The sequence below is a fragment of the Lithobates pipiens genome, unplaced genomic scaffold, assembly GCF_037356315.1.
Source record: "Lithobates pipiens isolate NorthernLeopardFrog02 unplaced genomic scaffold, aLitPip1_a1.2 Scaffold_19, whole genome shotgun sequence".
NCBI classification, from domain to species: Eukaryota; Metazoa; Chordata; class Amphibia; order Anura; family Ranidae; genus Lithobates; species Lithobates pipiens.
In genome coordinates, this window is record NW_027507764.1 from 140,222,092 (window position 1) to 140,241,894 (window position 19,803).

The window sequence follows — 19,803 nt, forward strand, 5'->3', positions numbered from 1 at the left end:
GACGGATGAAGACGGATAAAGCAACGGATAAGAACTGATACCTTTTTAACGTGGCTAAACTGACGGTGACCATGTGAATGAGGCCTAAGGCCCCTTTCACATGGACGGACCGTCTATCCATTTTTCTTACATCCGTCAATGGATGACAATGCCCGTGTGAATGAGGCCTAAGAGTTTAGTTCCTCTCTGAGATGATAAGACTTGAGAAGAGGAGTAAAATGTTTTTACCTGGTAGTACTTCATAAATGTCATCAGGTTCCTCTTCATGGCTGACAGTCTTTTGGACAGGAGTAGAAACTTCTGGCTGGTTTACATCATCATACAAGTCACCATCGCTATCTGCAAGAAGAAGTTTTGTTATGTAAGACAATTAGGCAGCAAAATGCTCCATGGTGCTGTACCATTTAGAGTCTTTTTCAAACTCTTGGCAATGAGCTTTCCTGATGAACTTCAAAACCTGCAAGCACTGTGAGGTAGAATACATGCCATCTTATACTCTAAAGCCGCAACTGTAATGTGTGCAACTGCTCTAGTTGTAATTAGGCTTGTGCAATTCGTTTCGTAACGAATCTAAATTCGGCCAATAAAAAAATAACAAATTACAACGAATACGAAAGAAATATAACGAATGAATTCGAATGAATTCGACGCGATTCGAAATGATTTCAACTGCATTCGAAATGATTTCAACTGCATTCGACATTATTTCAACCACATTCGAAAATATTTTGTGACCCGAATTTAGGGCCATGTATCTCGGGGTCACTTGGTGCTAGACACTTCAAATTTGAAGTGTCTAGCACTAAGTAACCCAGAGATACATGGCCCTAAAGTCGGGTCACAAAATATTTTCGAATGTGGTTGAAATAATGTTGAATCATGTTGAAATAATTTCGAATCCATTTGAAATTATTTCAACATGATTCGACATTATTTTAACTGCATTCGAAATGATTTCAACATGATTCAACATTATTTCAACCGCATTCGAAAATATTTTGTGACCCGACTTTAGGGCCACGTATCTCGGGGTCACTTGGTGCTAGACACTTCAAATTTGGATATGTTGTAGCGCTAGTATTATTGTGTTTGCATACCAAATTTGGTGTTTCTAGCTATAAGTAACCCCGAGATATGTGGCCCCAAAATCGGGTCGCAAAATGTTATTAGTTATTAGAGCAGAGAATGACATTTTGCGACCCAATTTTGGGGCCACATATCTCGGGGTCACTTATAGCTAGAAACCCCAAATTTGGTATGCAAACACAATAGTACTAGCACTACAACATATCCAATTTTTTTCTAGCACCAAGTTACCCCGAGATACATGGCCCTAAAGTCGGGTCACAAAATATTTTCGAATGTGGTTGAAATAATGTCGAATCATGTTGAAATCATTTCGAATCCGGTAGAAATATTTTCGAATTTGGTTGAAATATTTTCGAATGTGGCCGATTTTTCGAATTCGGTAGAAAACTAAACGAAATCCGAAAACGAATTTAAGGAAGTTAATGAATATAACTAAACGAAATTAAGGAATTAATGAATTAAAACGAAACAAAACTAAACAAATTTTTTCCTTTTGCACATGTCTAGTTGTAATTAAGGGGAAAAAATTAATATTTTATGTACAACCTTGAAAAAGTCTGCTTTAGATACAGGAATTGAGGACTGAATTAATTGGGGCAAAGAAAAGCACAGTTATTACCCACTCTAACCAATTTTTCCTTGCAAAGCCAGGTCCTTTGTTCCTTTGTTATTATCAATTACAAGTTGTGTGAATGATGAGGATGACTATTGGACATGTTCTAATCTGACAGACAGGGTATCTATTCCTCACCCAGTACTCTACTGCAAAGGTGTTTTTTATGTTTTTTTTTTTTTTAGAGCTGCCAAAACAACAAAAATGTGGGCATTTTTTCAAATGTAAGTGAAAAATACCTGGTAAATGGTTTATGGGAATATGGGATAATTACAACAAATGCTGCGTCTGTAATAATTTCACAATACAAAATCACATGCTAACAGGAGAATAGAGGCAGTTTCTTACCACTCATTAGCATTTACATGACGACTCATAGTAGACCTCTTTTTTATAAAATTATAAACAATGATACAGTTCTAAATACTAATACTATAAACCAGATTTTTTTTTTAACCAGGGTGCCCAGGCTTCAGGTTTCTACACTGGTGCCTTGGCAAAATGCCTAGAAATTGCCTTAAATTCCCCAAAAATTGTCAGCAGGTCAGTGGGTGGATTAAGCCTGCCTTTTAGTTAAATAAAGCCACAGGTTTTCATTATGCACTATTATGCCTTGTATACACGGTCAGAAATTCAGATGGAAAAGTTTGGATCGTGTGTGGGCTCTATCTGACTTTTTCCATCGGAAATTCCAATGGAAAAAATTTGAGAGCAGGATCTCAAATTTTCCTCCAAAAAAATCACATCTGATTTTTTACGATCGTTTGTAGAGAATTCCGATCAGACAAAGTGTCACACATGTTCAGATCAAATTACGAGACCAAAGCTATAGGCTACTAGCCTCAACGCAGTCCCGTCGTAACGAACTAACGTCATCAGGTTCCAAACGATCGGATTTTCCAACAACTTTGTCCGACCGCGTGTATGCAACACCAGTTTAGGACAAAATCCGTCAGAAAAAATCAGACAGATTTTGTGGTTGTGGAAGAAGAACCGAAGAAGGGGACAAGACCCCCGAAGAGGGGGACAAGACCCCCGAAGTCGGAAGAAGACTTCGGCGGCGACGAAGAAGAAAGCCGGGCTCCCAGTAAAAGAGCTAACAAAAGATAGCGGAGAAGTCCGGCGAGAAGACCCCCCAAGACTGAAGACTAAAACCTTGTGTTGTGTTTTATTTACACTTTTTTCATCGGGTGAATGGGTACATTGTACCTCATACTCATTCACATAGGGTGGGGGGCTGGTATCTGGGGGCCCCCTTATTACAGGGGGCTCCCGGATTCCCGATAAGCCCCCCGCCTGCAGACCCCGACAACCAATGGCCAGGGTTGTCGGGAAGAGGCCCTTGTCCTTATCAACATGGGGACAAGGTGCTTTGGGGTGGGGGGCCACAGGGCCCCCCCCTTTCCCAAAGCACCCCCCATGTTGAGGGCACATGGCCTGGTACAGCTCAGGAGGGGGGCACTCGCTCCTCCCCACCCCCTTTCCTGACTGGCCAGGCTGCGTGCTCGCATAAGGGTCTGATGTGGACTTTGGGGGGGACCCCCACGCCATTTTTTCAGTGTAGGGCTTCCCCTTTAAGTCCATACCAGGTGACGGGGCCAGCGACGTGTCAATCTTGCTACCGAAGGCAGCAACATTGACTTCCTTCGCTAGTTCCGTCTACCTGGAGCCACATTCAAAATGAACGGTCTTTCCTCTGTGTGTGGGCAAGTTCATTCATTTCAAAAGTCCGTGTGTGGGCAGGTCCATGTGTGGGCAGGTCCACTCGTTTGGCAGGTCCGCTTGAAAGACCGGTGGACCTCCGCTTCAAAGTCCGGAGGTTTGTCCGCCGGACTAAGTCCACCGGATAGTCTGATCGTGTGTACGCTGCATTAGTTTCAGTAAAGAAAACTCTTAGTGCGTCAGCATACCAACACATTTTGGATAATTTCATGCTCCCAACTTTGCAAGGAAGAGTTTGGGGTCCATATCGATCCTATTGGGTATTTGATTTTAAATAGCATCCAGAGGAAGGGATATTGTTTTGATATTGTATTAATATGGAGATTTCCTTATGTTTTTCTAGCCATGATTCAGGGAGCTCTCTTAGACATCAAAACCTCAGTGGCTACTTTTTGCATTGTCCCTTTTACTTTTATTGGAATAAAGTTGTATCTGTATCTCTTAGTAGTGGTGCAGCTAATTTTGTTACATTACACTACAAACCAAAGAGACTGTGGAGATCCTCTGGGGTGCAGAAGTAGCCTGTCCAGAAACCAGATTATTTATAGCAACATCAATACTTTAAGATAGCAATACCAGTGAGATAACTCCATGGGACCAGTGCTATTTTTTCACTTTCCTCAACTAATCAGTACATTTCTGACATGTCTCAATTTATAGTAAGATAATAATTTTTTACCAGATCTATAACGTTCATTTTTAAAGCTGTCCTTAACCACTTAAGGACCGCCTCACACTGACCCGGTCCTGAGCCCCGTGACCGTGGCTGCGGGACCAGTGGACCCGATCGCCGCTGGTGTCCCGCGATCGGGACACAGAGCTGAAGAACGAGGAGATGTCTGTGTAAACAAACCTCTCCCCATGCTTCCTAGTGTGGCTGTCACCGATCGTCTGTTCCCTTTTATAGGGAAGGACAATCAGTGACGTCACATGCCAGGCCACGCCCCCTACAATAAAAGAAACACATAACGTCATAAATAACCCCTACACTGCCCCCTAGTGGTTAACTCCTTCACTGCCAGTGTCATTTACATAGGAAGCAGTGCATTTAAATAGCACTGATTGCTGTATAAATGACAATGGTCCCAAAAATGTGTCAAAAATGTCTGATGTGTCCACCATAATGTCGCAGTCACAATAAAAATCGCTGATCGCCGCCATTACTAGTAAAAAAAAAATATTAATAAAAATGCTATAAAACTATCCCCTATTTTGTAAATGCTATAACTTTTGCGTAAACCAATCAATAATTGCTAATTGCGATTTGTTTACCAAAAATATGTAGAAAAATATGTATCGGCCTAAACTGAGGAAAAAAATAGTTTTTTTAGATATTTTTCGGGGATATTTATTATAGCAAAAAGTAAAAAATATTGAATTTTTTTCAAAATTGTCACTCTATTTTTGTTTATAGCACAATTGTCAGTTAAAGCGATGCAGTGCTGAATCGCAAAAAGGGGCCTGGTCCTTTGGCTGCAAATTGGTCCGAGGCTTAAGTGGTTAAGGTGCACTTAACATGCATGCTCCTTGTGGTCTGTTAAATACCATTGGAAGCATTTTGTTATATCGTTTTGATACACTAAGTGACAAAATACCTGGTAATCCTTACAGAAATTCAGTGAGCTCCAAACATTGTGTGCTCTCTGCCTGTACTGCACTGTTATCAGTTAGCATTGTTTCCAGTTCTCTCTGTTGAACACAAAACATCCCTGTAATTTATAGAAATAAGGAGAGGGGACATTCTCTAGTCATAACACACTTCCTGCCTTAGCGTGACAACACTACTCTACTCTACTCTACTCTACTTAGATACTGAACTAGCCAGGATAGAAGATTTACAGCTGCACTTCTTGCTGTAATGGACCAATTTAATCTTGGGTGCTAGGCGAATTAGAAGAAAACATATTCAAAGAAAAGATGTCTGTACAACAAGATATCTTTCAAATACCTGATTTTATTTAATCACAATTAGATATGTGACTGTAGCATCCTGGAGTTTAGCCTTGTTGCACTTTTCTCTTCTACCACTAGGTGGCCGGGTACTTGATGGTAGTGATGGCCGAACGGTTTGCCCGGCGGTCGTTTCGCGGCGAATTTCGGTCGTTCGCGGTCCGCGCGTTCGCTCGCCTTTTCCCGTCGTTCGCCCCGGCGGACTTACGTGTTTAATGTGTAAAAGAACTTTGACCTATGATGACACGTCTATCATGGGGTACAGGACAGCCAATTGAGACATGACAGCACATGGACACTTGGACATTACCCCTAACCTGTAAATACACCCGATCTGGTGGCCATTTTACATTCTTTCTTCTGTCACTATAGGGAAAGGTTGCTGTGTGGAGTAGGGACAGATAAAACGCTAGCTATTTGGTACACAAAAGTTCTTTTCAGGACTGGTATAGGTGTTAGGTGTATATAGGTTTGCTGTGCTACTGATTCTTGCAGCAGCCTGAGTGTCTTTTGTCAGTTTAGAGAAAGGGAAAGGACGGTGTGTGCTACAGGGACAGCCAGATTAGTCTTTCATCATCATCATCATCATCATCATCATTAGCTGTTACTATCAGGTCCACAAAAGAGCTGTTCCAGTAACCACTAATCGTTCCAGTCTACTCTTTTTTGCCACTTTGTATAGGGACAGGAAGGAAGCAGTGTTGTCAGGCAGTGAGGGTCAGTTTAAAGACTTGCTGTTACTATTAGTTCCACAAAGGTTCTTTTCAGGACTGGTATCAGTGGTACGGTAATAGGCTTGTACACGTATAATATTCTTTCTTCCAAATATAGAAAGAATATTATACTTGACTGCTGCCCTTCTGCTGCAGTCTGCTAAACATTCACAACTCACTTGTTCCACAAAGCTCTTTATCAGGACTGGTAACTTGGTCTGTGTAGGGTGCTACAGTACATAGGGTTGAGTGCGGTACAGTCTGCTGTTCTGTAAGGACCGCTATCGGTCCACAATAGATAGGGTTGAGGTGCACCACTGCTGACCGCTGCCCTATACTGCAGCAGTCCTTCATTGGTATAGGGACTGACGTACAGTCTGCTAATCACTAACACACAACCTGCTTGGTCCACAAAAGTTCTTATAAGGACTGGTAACTTGGTCTAGGGTGCTACAGTACATAGGGTTGAGTGAGGTACAGTCTGCTGTTCTGTAAGGACTGCTATCGGTCCACAATAGATAGAGTTGAGGTGCACCACTGCTGACCGCTGCCCTATACTGCAGCAGTCCTACATTGGTATTGGGACTGAAGTACAGTCTGCTAATCACTAACACACAACCTGCTTGGTCCACAAAAGTTCTTATAAGGACTGGTAACTTGGTCTAGGGTGCTACAGTACATAGGGTTGAGTGAGGTACAGTCTGCTGTTCTGTAAGGACCGCTATCGGTCCACAATAGATAGAGTTGAGGTGCACCACTGCTGACCGCTGCCCTATACTGCAGCAGTCCTTCATTGGTATAGGGACTGAAGTACAGTCTGCTAATCACTAACACACAACCTGCTTGGTCCACAAAAGTTCTTATAAGGACTGGTAACTTGGTCTAGGGTGCTACAGTACATAGGGTTGAGTGAGGTACAGTCTGCTATTCTATAAGGACTGTTATCGGTCCACAATACATAGGGTTGAGGTGCACCACTGCTGACCGCTGCCCTATACTGCAGCAGTCCTTCAGTGGTATAGGGACTGACGTACAGTCTGCTAATCAGTCACACACAACCTACTTGGTCCACAAAGGTCCTTATAAGGACTGGTAACTTGGTGAAGGGTGCTACAGTACATAGGGTTGAGTGAGGCACAGTCTGCTGTTCTGTATGGACCGGTATCGGTCCACAATAGATAGGGTTGAGGTGCACCACTGCTGACCGCTGCCCTATACTGCAGCAGTCCTTCATCGGTATAGGGACTAAGAGTTTTGTCACAGGGTCATTTAAAAAATGACAGGCAGAGGAAGAGGCAGGCCCTTCCGCAGGGGTGGTAGGGGTAGGGCAGGAGCAACAGCCTTGAGCCAAAGTGGGAAGTTGCAGAAGGTGCGTTCAATTACTTTAAAGGACGCACCAGACTTGGTTGAGTGGCTCACTCAGCCTTACTCTTCTGCACCCTCCTCATCCTCTCGATCTGCATCCTCTTCTTCACTCTCTGCTATGTGCACCCCCAAAGACACTACCACCAACAACACCACCACCACCACCACCACCACATGCCTTCCGCTTGAGTCACAGGAATTATTTTCCGATCCATATCAAGAGGACATTTCTGATGCGCAGCCACTCTTGGTATTGGATCAGGAACAGGAGGTAGCAACAACCGCTACTCAGCAGTCTGACGACAGTACCCAGATCAGCCCAAGGAGGAGGTTGGTCCCCGGTGTTGCTGCCTACTCCGAGATCTCTACTTATAGCGGTGAGGAAGGTGATGTTGATGATGACGTGTCTAGTGATGTCACGTGGGTGCCCACAAGAGAGGAAGAGGAGGGGAGTTCAGAGGGAGATATGGACCAGCAGATAGGGAGGAGAAGCAGGACTAACTTACATTGCACAGGAGGGACAAAGCAGACTGCAAATGTATCAGGAGCGAGTCATCGACCATGTACGGTCATATCTGGCGCTCCCAGGACACCGGCACATGGCTCCGCAGTGTGGGCTTTTTTTAACGTGTCCGCTGCTGACAATAGCGTTGCCATCTGCAATCTTTGCAGTCAACGCATTAGTCGCGGTAAGCCCAACACTCACCTAGGGACGACCGCCTTAAGAAGGCACATGAGCAGCCATCACCGAGCCGAGTGGGAGCAACGGAACACTCAAAGCCACACTGCAGGCTCTCACCGTCCAGCCTCGTCTTCTACTTCTCCTCTCTCCTCACAATTGTCCTCCACTCCACCTTCCATCACGCCAAGCTCACGTTTTTCTGCAAAAAGGCAGGCTTCCGTGGGCCTAATGTTCGAGCGTAAAAAAATGATGACGCCGGATAACCCTCTTGCCCAACGGTTGACGGCTGGCTTGTCAGAACTGATAGCCCGCCAACTACTGCCATATAAACTGGTGGACTTGGAGGCCTTTCGCAAATTTGTGGCCATTGGAACATCACAATGGAAGGTCCCAGGAAGGAAGTATTTCTCGGAGAAGGGCATCCCAGAGCTATATGGCCATGTTCAGCGGCAAGTGAATGTATCTCTGGCACACAGTGTCGGTGCCAAGATACATCTGACCACAGACACGTGGTCTAGCAAACACGGGCAGGGAAGGTATATCAGTTTTACTGCCCACTGGGTGAACCTTCTGACGGCCGTCAAGCATGTAACCCGTGGTACCCGTGTAGATTTGGTTTTACCGCCACGGATTGCATGCAGGCCTGACTCTTCTTCTTCTCCTCCTCCTCCTACTCCATCCTCCTCCCTCTCCTCCTCAGCTGGCTCCTCCTTTTCCGCTGCTAGCGTCTCTTCCGCTGCACCGCCCAAGCTCCCCAGAACCTATTCCACATGCCAGGTGAGACGTTGCCATGCCGTGCTGCGTCTGTTGTGCCTGGAAGCCAAGAGCCACACTGGCCCGGCACTCCTTTCAGCTTTGCGTTCACAGGCAGATCAGTGGCTAACACCGCTCAATTTGACAGTTGGTAAAGTGGTGTGTGACAACGGTGCCAATCTGCTTAGCGCATTGAAACAGGGCAAAATCACGCACGTGCCATGCATGGCACACGTCTTAAACTTGGTCGTGCAGCGATTCCTTGTCAAATACCCTGGGGTCCAGGACATCTTGCGGCAGGCAAGGAAAATCTCGGCCCATTTCAGAAGATCTTACACGGCCGTGGCTCGCCTTGCTGACATTCAGCGGCGACACCATCTGCCGGTCAGATGTCTTATTTGCGATTGCCCGACGCGATGGAACTCAACCTTCTATATGCTTGATAGGCTGCTCCAGCAGAAACGTGCAGTTAACGTCTACCTGTATGAACTCTGCGAAAGAAACGGTTCTGGGGAGCTGGGGTTTTTTTCACCGCGCCAGTGGCTGCTCATGCGCGATGCATGCAGACTTCTGCGGCCATTTGAGGAGATCACCAAACTGGTCAGTCGCAGCCATGGCGCCATCAGTGACATGGTACCTTATGCCTTCTTTATGGAGCGTGCATTGCGTCGTGTCATTGATCAAGCTGTGGAGGAGCAGGAGCGGGAAGATGAGGAAGTCGCAATGCTGGATGAATTCCCAGGGGGGGCTACTCTATCTGAGACAAGTCAACAACAGGAGTCTGAAGAGGAGTCAGAGGAGGATGGTGCCGGGGCGGATGAGGAGGAGCAAGAAGAGCGTGCTTTAAACCTTTCTGGGATCCCTGTTGTGCGTGGATGGGGAGAGGAGAATGTAGAGGACGACATTATCCTGGATGATGAGCAGGAGCCAGGCCACCACACCGCTTCCACTTTAGTGCAAATGGGGGCCTTCATGCTCCAGTGTTTTAATTAGGGACCCCCGTATAAAAAGCATAAGGGTCAAGGACCAGTACTGGGTGGCAACGTACTTAGACCCCCGGTACAAACACAAAATGGCGGAAATGTTACCGCCGTCGCAGAGGGCTGTCAGAATGCAGCACTTCCAGGCCTTGCTTCGAGAAATGCTGCATTCTGCTTTTGCGTGCACTGGCAGAGGAGCAATTCCCACTCCCAGAGAAGGAGTTGCGGGTACCAATCCAACAGCGCCTGCAAGAAGAGGCCAGTTTGAAGATGTGTTGGTGACTTCGGATATGAGGTCATTCTTTCAGCCGACCCATCGACAGGTGTCATCCGGATCCAGCATCAGGGAACGCCTAGACCGTCAGGTGTCCGACTACATTGGGTTAACGGCCGATGTGGAAGCTCTGAGGAGTGATGAACCCCTGGACTACTGGGTGGGCAGGCTTGACCTCTGGCCAGAGCTTGCCCAATTTGCAATCGAACTGTTGGCTTGCCCCTCATCCAGTGTCCTGTCCGAAAGGACGTTCAGCGCAGCAGGGGGGATCGTGACCGATAAGCGTACTCGCCTAGCTCACGACAGTGTTAACTACCTCACATTTCTAAAAATGAATGAGGCATGGATCTCGGAGGAATTCAACACATGTGACCAGTAGACCATGTATATGTCTATAAACTATTTTTTTTAATCAAGCACACAGACCTTCTTTCTTCATTTGGCTCACTTCCTTGTCCCAAAAAAGCACACCGTACTATATGCCCCTACCCTCCTCTTTGAAGAGGTTGAGCGGTGTCATATTTCTACTGGGGCTGCTTATGAGGGGATCACACCATCCCTGTGCTGTGCTGACTTCCTCCTGGGGGTTCTTATTATGAGGGGATCACACCATCCCTGTGCTGTGCTGACTTCCTCCTGGGGGTTCTTATTATGAGGGGCTCCCACCATCCCTGTGCTGTGCTGACTTCCTCCTGGGGCTGCTTACGGTGCTGCTGTCAGTGCTGCATATCACGGTGCTGGTGTGAGTGCTTAATGTCACGCTTCTGATGTCAGTGCTGTATGTCACGGTGCTGCTGTCAGTGCTGTATATCACGGTGCTGATGTCAGTGCTGTATGTCACGCTTCTGATGTCAGTGCTCTCTATCACGGTGTTGCTGTCAATGCTGTATGTCACGGTACTGGTGTTAATGCTTTATGTCACGCTGCTGATGTCAGTGCCCTCTATCACGGTGCTGTTGTCAGATGCCTCTATCACGGTGCATGTGTCATTGCTGTATGTCACGCTGCTGGTGATCATCTCCTGCACCCTCTTCTCTGCCTACCCTGGTCCCTGACCTTCCCTCTCCTCCATTGCCTTCATGCGCGCCACAGTCCTGAATTGTCAGAACAATTTTCCATATAAAAAAAGAATGCTTGTAGTTATCGATCCCAAATTCACCCCATACATGTGTTATGTCATTGGCCATGTGGTGGGACTATGTTTGCCCACCTAATAATTATCCTGTGGCAGCAAATTCGACCTAAAGGTTTAAAACGTTCGCCTCCCATTGAAGTCAATGGGGCCCGCCGCAAACGTTCGGTTTCGCGAACGGTCGGGCCCGTTCGCGGTCCGCGTTCGCGAAACGTCCCGTCGGAAGTTCGTCCATCACTACTTGATGGTACTAGATATGAGAAGGGCAACCCAAGGTCAGGTTATGGGTATATGAGGTATCTCAGCCAATGGGCGGGGGTTTTCTTGAACTCCTTGGCCTGCTGGGGGAGCATATATATTTGGGTGGAGTCAGGTGATCTGTGTTCTGTGCCACCGAGATAGCTGTCTGGGTGGACGTGTGTCGTATTGCCTATGGCTGCTAGGCCAGACATTGGGCCTATCCCGAGGGCATCTGGCTGCTAGGCTGTCTGAGGGCCTATCCAGAAGCAGGAGAGCAGCGCAGGGTTGGGACTGCGGCTTGCAGTCCAACCAGAGTTGACAGTTCTGCCGGCCGGAGAACCTGTCATGGTTGGAGGTAGAGGGGAAGATGTCGCCACTAAGGGACCATCAGCCTTATTACCAGGGACCACACCAGGGACCACAGTGAGTAACTAAAGCAAGTACCAGAGCAGTATTCTCACCGAACGGGAGATTTGGGAACCTTCAGGTGGTGATCAAGTCAGGGACCCAGCCGGCGGAAGTGACACTTGCAGAGCAGCCTTGTGTGTCATACCAGGGACCGAGCAGGCCAGTGGGGGGAAGCTTGAGAAGTATCGGGAGTGCCAAGCTACGGACCCAGCAGAGAGGCAGGGGTGACGCTTGAGGAAGATACCACCGTGAAGATAGGAGCAGCTCAAGGGATTCAGTGGCAGTGAATCAGAGGGTCTAGTGAGAGACTAGTGAGAGACTGGGAGCTCAGTGGGCTGAAGAACTAAGGAGAAGTTGTAGTGAAGGTGAAAGAACTGTTACGCTTTGTGTTAGGATCTGTTAAAGACTGTTGCCATAGGAGACAGCATTCCTGCACATGCAAATGTGGCTTCTTTCTGGAGGCCTTTCCCTGCATAGCTGTCCTCCTACTGAAGTCTCAGAGGCTGATAATTGAACTTGCAAAGGATGCCAGCTATCTCTGGCCCTGGAGGTTCTCATAAGACTTAAGGAGACCAGAGACCTTGCTACATGACATTTTAGGGCCAGACAGTGTCCCCATCATCAGACAACTGTTACTGTTGCCTGATGAAGCAGCCCTGAAACGTTGCATAATTATTGTGACTAAATGAATGCAGATATTGGAGAAAATTTTTGTTGTGTAGATAATAGCCTTACTTGGATCTCTGAGCCAGGATCTCATACAAATAAGTGAAAATTTACCCTGAACTAGGATGACACCAGCCTTATGGGGAAGGCATTGTTTAGGGGAGTCATTTGATCTCTGCAAGAGGTAATAAATACCTGTGTCACACTTACTTTTACTTACAATACATGCACTCAAAGTACAAGTTTATCTTTTTTTTTTTAAATAGCACCCAGCCCTACTTTCTAGTCACCTTAATATATACAGCCTCCTCTCTAAATTTAGTGCTGTGCTGGCCATTTGATATCCCATAGACATAAATAGGATGTTTCTCCTGCATTATAAATAGAGACAATTTAAGTCTAAGGCCGCGTACACACGCGGGGACTGTTCGCCCAACTTTGTCCGTCAAACAGTTTCGGCAAACAGTCCGCTCAAAATTAGCATGGACGGACATGGCCACACACGACGAACGAACAGTTTGCTGAAACCGTGCGCGATGACGTGAACGGCACGTACGACGGGACGAAAAATACGACGTCCTATACACTGCATTATAACTTTCGGCGTGTTAAGCCTTTCTGAGCATGCGCGGAACTTAGTTTGTCGAACAAGCCTACACACGGGCGGACTGTTCGCTCAAACAAGGTTTCAGCGGACAGTTTTACGGAATTTCCGAAAAACTTTGTTCGTCAAACTGTCCGCTGAAACTGTCCGCTGAAAGCCCACACACGAGCGGACTGTCCGCCCAAACACTGTTCAGCGGACAAAGTTGGGCGAACAGTCCGCCCGTGTGTACGCGGCCTAAGGGACATTGGTGCTCAGGGACGGGCAGCCTGGCAATTGACAGTATGGAAGGCCACAGCCATTGGAAGAGATAAGTATGGACTGGGGAGACATAGTTGTGTGTACATATCTAATGCTAGGTCCAATATGAGAAAAGTTTGTATAGAACAGTAGCTTTGTAAATGTGTTATGCTGTCGGCACAAACAGCATGTCTACTTCCCTCATAATAGTCAGTGCTAACAGTGTCTGTTGGGTTACTCTTCATAGTGTTCCCTGTGGGTTGGCAATAAGATTCTTCTAGCTAATCCTGAAGATTACAAAGCAACCAGGCTCTCTGGATCCTCCCACTAGCAGCCACTACCCTATTTAACGGGTAGGGTGGGGTTAGAAGAAGCCCAGCTGTCTTTCTCTGTAATACCATATGTATGACAAGGCAGCTCAAGTTATAAATAAACATCTCCTTCAAATGAATGTCGGGCCACATTGCAGTCTCATTAGTTTGATAAGTATAAACTGCTCTGTGCTTTGAGTCATATTAAATATAAAAGTCGTTTTTTTCTTTGATGAAAGTGTACCTTCACTGCAAGTAACCATGTGGTCTTATATATTCACATTCATTTATTATTTTAAATCCATTTATTTCACTTACCTTGTTGATACAGGATTGAATTAACCCATTCTTCTGCCTCTTTTGGGGTTGGTGCTGCAAACTGTAATAGGAAAGCAATGTAAATCACAACTGATTCACCAGTTGAAAAAAAAAAAAATCTAGCATTCATGTCACTCCCGTATGGAAACATTAACAATTCTTCACATGTCTACTGATACTTTTTCGTGCAAGGATGCTTCTTATAATGTACGGTTAATTTTGACAAATTTACGTAATTGGAGCAGAGGATGATGGATTTGAAACTGTGATCAGCAGCTGGCAGCTGTGCAGAAAAAAGCTGCTTCTCTTCATCAATGTCAAAGCCAGAACTGATGAACGAAATTTGCCCTTGACAATTAGAAGACACCCGTGAATATCTTTAGACTGCTGGGTATAGTTTTCTTAAAAATGTACTTGTCAGATTCCAACACATTACCTGACAACTTAATTAAATGATTTTCAAATGCAATTTTAGATCTTTAAAATGTATTAAAGTTACATTCTGTATTGATGCCGGCATGATAGGTCTTTGAAATGCTCTGCTGATAGGCATGCTTGGCCTTCATTCAGTGATACCCCTGGCGCCCATGTTGTGATGTAGCATTAAAGTTGTACTCAAGGTGTTTGCATTGATAAATCTGTACTGTTCTGTCTGGGAATTCTACTTTTTTTAACAAGTCAAATACTTGGCAGCACTAGAACACTATGCCAACAACACATGCGACTGATAGGTATGAACTGATCTTACCTTTTAAAAGGAATCTATGTTCTCTAATGATTCTATTGATTTGAACTGATAATGACTTGAAGCTTAATAGTTTAAAAAAGCTCTGGCAGTTGCTTCAAAATATTGAAACAATCCCCTAGCGCTATTAATCATACAGATATACAGTTCAGCGCTTGTCCAACATTAATGTTATACACTTTAATAAAAAGAAAAACTAGTAAGTAAATAAATATAAAAATATTACATTTTATACATATTTAATATTAGCCTAAAGTTTAATTAATGCTGAAACGTCTTTCATATTGGTTAGTGAAGGATTAAAATCACTGTACGTTTTTAATGCCATCTACATCTCTTTGGGGAGATTTCCCTTCACTTCGTGTCCTATAGACTCAACAGGAAATGAGAGGAGATCTTTCCAGTACAAGGGAAATAGGGATATCCCTTCTTAGATAGTTGTCACAGGAATAAGTGTCCTCAGTTGAAGATGTCCTCTCTATTCCTGTTTGGTGGCAAATCGAAAGGGACAAGGACACATGAAAACCTGACCAAAGATCCTAACCTTTTCCATTGTCATCTACAACTGACATTGAAGTTTTAACTTGAAATCCACTTTCCTTATTAAGGGGCACAAACACAACATAATCTCAAAAATCTCTACTAAATATAAAGGATACAAGTGTACTGAGTTAATGAATAACAAAAGTAAACCTAAAATGATTGACTTCTGTCGAACAGGAATGTTGGAAAATTGTCCTCAATCAGCGGGCTGCAGCACTTCAGTGTATTCTGTCAGAATACAATAGCACAGCAAGTAGGATTCACAGTTGTGTGGATAGAGGCGACCTTTTCATTATTATTTTTTTAACCTCCCTGGCAATATGATTATTTCTGATTTTAGGTGCTGAAAGCGGTACCATTATTTTGCATGTAAATTTGGCATTTTATATTGTAGGCCTGCATTTCTTAGGAATAACTCATCCCGGGCATGATAAAGTTTGAAACACAAAATCATAAATTATAATATAATAAATAACTATAAATAATTATAACAAATAATAATATAATAATAATCAAAAAAATATTCTATACTGTAATCAAATCAAAAACACTGAAATTTGCTCAGTTGCAGAATTGTCGCTGTCATTAGATTTAGTGTTTGATGACGAATTTCCCCAGAAATCGCTATCGCTCAATTCTGCAAGTGATTATAATTTATTATTGCTGTTTTCTAGCTGGTCTAAAATCACTTTCCCCAGAAATCGCTATCGCTCAATTCTGCAGGTGATTCTAATTTATTATCGCTGTTTTCTAGTTGGTCTAAAATCACTTTGGACATAAAGGGACACATTTTGGTTGCTATGAACAATCTCCAAATTCCAGGCAGAAAAAACAGTATTTATAATATAAAAGTGCACGCAGGGCACTGGACAGACCACTAGGGACAAAGGGGGTGTGCATTTTTTTATACAGTACTGTAATCTGTAAGATTACAGTACTGGATGTGTATTGTGTGTTTTTACTTTTCTGAATTTGGCGCCGGTCTCCGCTCCTGTGCGTTTCAACGTCGTAGGGAACGGAGCTCAGCGGCACTTGGGCACTGTGTGGCTCGCATACACAGTGGGGAGGACATCGCAGGATCCAGGGGACAAGGTAAGTAACTCTCCCTGTATCCTGCAATGCAATCCCGAGTCTGGCTCGGGGGTTACCGCTTATGGTACTGAAATTCCACCCCGAGCCAGACTCAGGAATACCGCCAGGGGGGTTAATCAGCACGCTGGTTGATCAAAAAAAGATGGCCCACCTATATCCAGCCTTGGGTATCAGTAAGGTGAGGAGCACCCTTATTTAAGTTTAAGGAAGTAATCATGAGGCTCTGTAGTCACACAGGTCACTTCTAAATTGGAGAGGCATACTGTGTGTCCTGAGCTTGTTTCAGAGGGGGCATATCGCCCTCTGATTTGGCTTTCTCAATAGATCTATTGAGAAAGCCCAATCAGAGGGTGATACGCATGTAGAGGTGAGGAGCCAAGCCCATGACATCGCGCAGGCACAGTGGAATGTGGAGCCATATCCTATAAGGAATATCAAGCAATAACGCTGGTGTGGAGGAAGAAGTGAAGCAGTGGGGCAGTATACATGAGAAATCTTTTTTGCGATCCCCCTGGGAGGCTACTGTTTTGAAAGTGGATACAAAGTAGCAGGTCGGATGTGGAGGAGATGAGAACATAGCTGAATGAAAGAAAGGAATTGTTTCTGAGTCTACCTGACTAGTGTATGAGGTGAGCAGGTATAACGGCTGGTAATAGTGTGCACATAATATCATTATCTGCAGAAGGCACGATGAACACAGTGGTGGATGACATATGAATTGAGAAATAGCAGAGTACTGGATAGGGGATTTTAAAGGTACATATTTCAGATATACACTATACAAATATGTACCTTTAAAATCCCCTATCCAGTACTCTACTCTTTTTCAAACAAAATGGGATGTTGGTACCTTTATGCATACAGATTTTTTGGAAATTGGTCTCTAGCCACATTTTGACTATATGAATTGAGAAGTTACAATAATTTCACGCAGAAGTGTTTTTTCATATATATGACATATATAACATTTATTATATAGATTGATTAATTTATTTAATTATAAATTGATACCACTGTATATTTTTTCATGATAGATTAATAGCGCTGCACTCATATTTTATTAATACACACACTATATTGTCAAAAGTATTGGGACACCTGCCTTTACAAGCACATGAACTTTAATGGCATCCAAGTCTTAGTCCGAAGAGTTCAATATTGAGTTGGTCCACCTTTTGCAGCTATAACAGCTTCAACTCTTCTGGGAAGGCTGTCCACAAGGTTTAGGAGTGTGTCAATGGGAATGTTTGACCATTCTTCCAGAAGCACATTTGTGAGGTCAGGCACTGATGCTGGACTAGAAGGCCTGGCTCGCAGACTCTGCTCTAATTCATCCCAAAGGTGTTCTATCTGGTTGAGGTCAGTATTTTGTGCAGGCCAGGCAAGTTCCTCCACCCCAAACTTGCTCATCCATGTCTTTATGGGCCTTGCTTTGTGCATTGGTGCGCAGTCATTTTGGAACAGGAAGGGGTTAACTCCAAACTGTTCCCACAAAGTTGGGACATTAAATTGTCCAAAATGTCTTGGTATGCTGACACCTTAAGAGTTCCCTTTACTGGAACTAAGGGCCAAACCCAACCCCTGCAAAACAACCCCACACCATAATCCCCCCTCCACCTAAAGATTTGGACCAATGCACAAAGCAAGGTCCATAAAGACATGGATGGGTGAGTTTGGGGTGGAGGAACTTGACTGGCCTGCACAGAGCCCTCACCTCAGCTCGATAGAACACCTTTGGGATGAATTAGTACGGAGATTGTGAGCCAGGCCTTTTCGACCAACATCAGTACCTGACCTTACAAATATTTTTCTGGAAGAATGGTCAAATATTCCCATAGACACACTCCTAAACATTGTCAACCGCCTTCCTAGAAGAGTTGAAGCTGTTATAGCTGCAAAGGGTGGGTCAACTCAATGTTGAACCCTACGGAATAAGACTGTGGTGTTGAACCCTACGGACTAAGACTCCACCCTAAAGTGGAACTTACGCTCATCGGAACCCTCCCCCCCTCCGGTGCCACAATTGCCACCTTTCAGGGGGTACAGATACCTGTATAATACAGGTATCTGCACCCACTTCCGGGCATAGATATCCGCAGAATCTGTGGGTATCTATGCCACTTCCTGCGGGGCCCCCGCTGTCTGCTGGGAAACACATGGATCCCAGAGACAGCAAGGACCGACCTTATTGCGCAGCGCGACTCACGCAAGTGCAGTAGGGAACCAGGAAGTGAAGCCGCCAGGCTTCACTTTCTGATTCCCATATCCAAGATGGCGGCGGCAGCACCCGGGAGCCGATCGACAGATCAGCTTCGAGTGCCGATGCAATATACAGCATTTGTAGCTGCTGACTTAAAAAAACAAAAACAAAACGGTGGAACTCCCGCTTTAAAGTTCATCTGCAAGGCAGGCATCCCAATACTTTTGACAATATAGTGTAGCAAGCAATAAATATAAAAACTCACATACAGTATATTCTTATTGACCATCTATTGGTTTTATAGTTTCTCCATAACTTAGACTTAGTCAGAATGTTCTTTTTCCTAATATATACTCATAAGCACAAATGCACTGTGCAGATGTGGCTGGCAGTTAGTGAGCTGTTTCAACGCAAATGGCCCCCTTTCTCCAGAGCTGATCTGTGAAATAGTTTTATCAACTTAATTTATATGAAGGCATAAAAAGTCCAACCTGATAGACACGTTTATCAGTAGCGAAGATTTCAAAACAGCAATCTTTCTTTGCATCCTTGCGGAGAGTATTATTCATTCTGGCTCTGTATCCTTCCAGAGAAAATTCACCTTTCTGTTGTTTGTCTGCCAAAGATAAAAGCGGAGTAGCACCAAGTTAATTCTCTAGTGGCTGCCTGTGAAATGGCATTTCTGCCTGCAGCTTTTAAGAAATCTCTGTAGAATTACAGTCAACACATTGATGGTAGTCACATGCAGATTTTGAGGCTAGGGAATCATGAATGCCTTAGTTAGACTAAAGCAGCCCAGCTGTTGCTATGTACAGTGCCTATGTAAATAAGCACATTGTCACATTTATTATCAGGCACATTCTTTAAAAATCTGCACACCACAATGTCCAAAACAGCGTAAAATACGGTAATCTCAAAGATACTTGGGGCATGTTTCTAAAAAATTATGTTTCACACCTTGATGTAACATCTGTGCAGAAGAGTAAAATTGGCGCCAGAAAAAATAATCATTTTATCAGATTGATATATATTTCAAGTGCATTTGGTCATAACTTTATACAGTAATAGAACAACATGAGTTATGGGTTTGAGGCCAAGATTTCCTTTAAGAGTGTTGGAAAGAGGATGTCTAGCTTTTAAAATATTACTTTCAATCAATCCAA

General features: G+C 44.4%; 1 protein-coding gene across 1 annotated transcript in view; it reads right to left on the reverse strand.

Moving 5' to 3' along the window:
* The window catches only part of SKAP2 (src kinase associated phosphoprotein 2), a 422,242-nt gene that overhangs the window by 118,576 nt on the left and 283,863 nt on the right, over positions 1–19,803 (reverse strand). The window contains exons 7-9 of the mRNA XM_077491326.1: positions 19,132–19,256; positions 14,061–14,121; positions 229–339 (exon numbers count right to left, since the gene is read on the reverse strand). Coding sequence (XP_077347452.1) covers positions 229–339; positions 14,061–14,121; positions 19,132–19,256 — 297 coding nt within the window. The remainder of the gene's footprint in view (positions 1–228; positions 340–14,060; positions 14,122–19,131; positions 19,257–19,803) is intronic.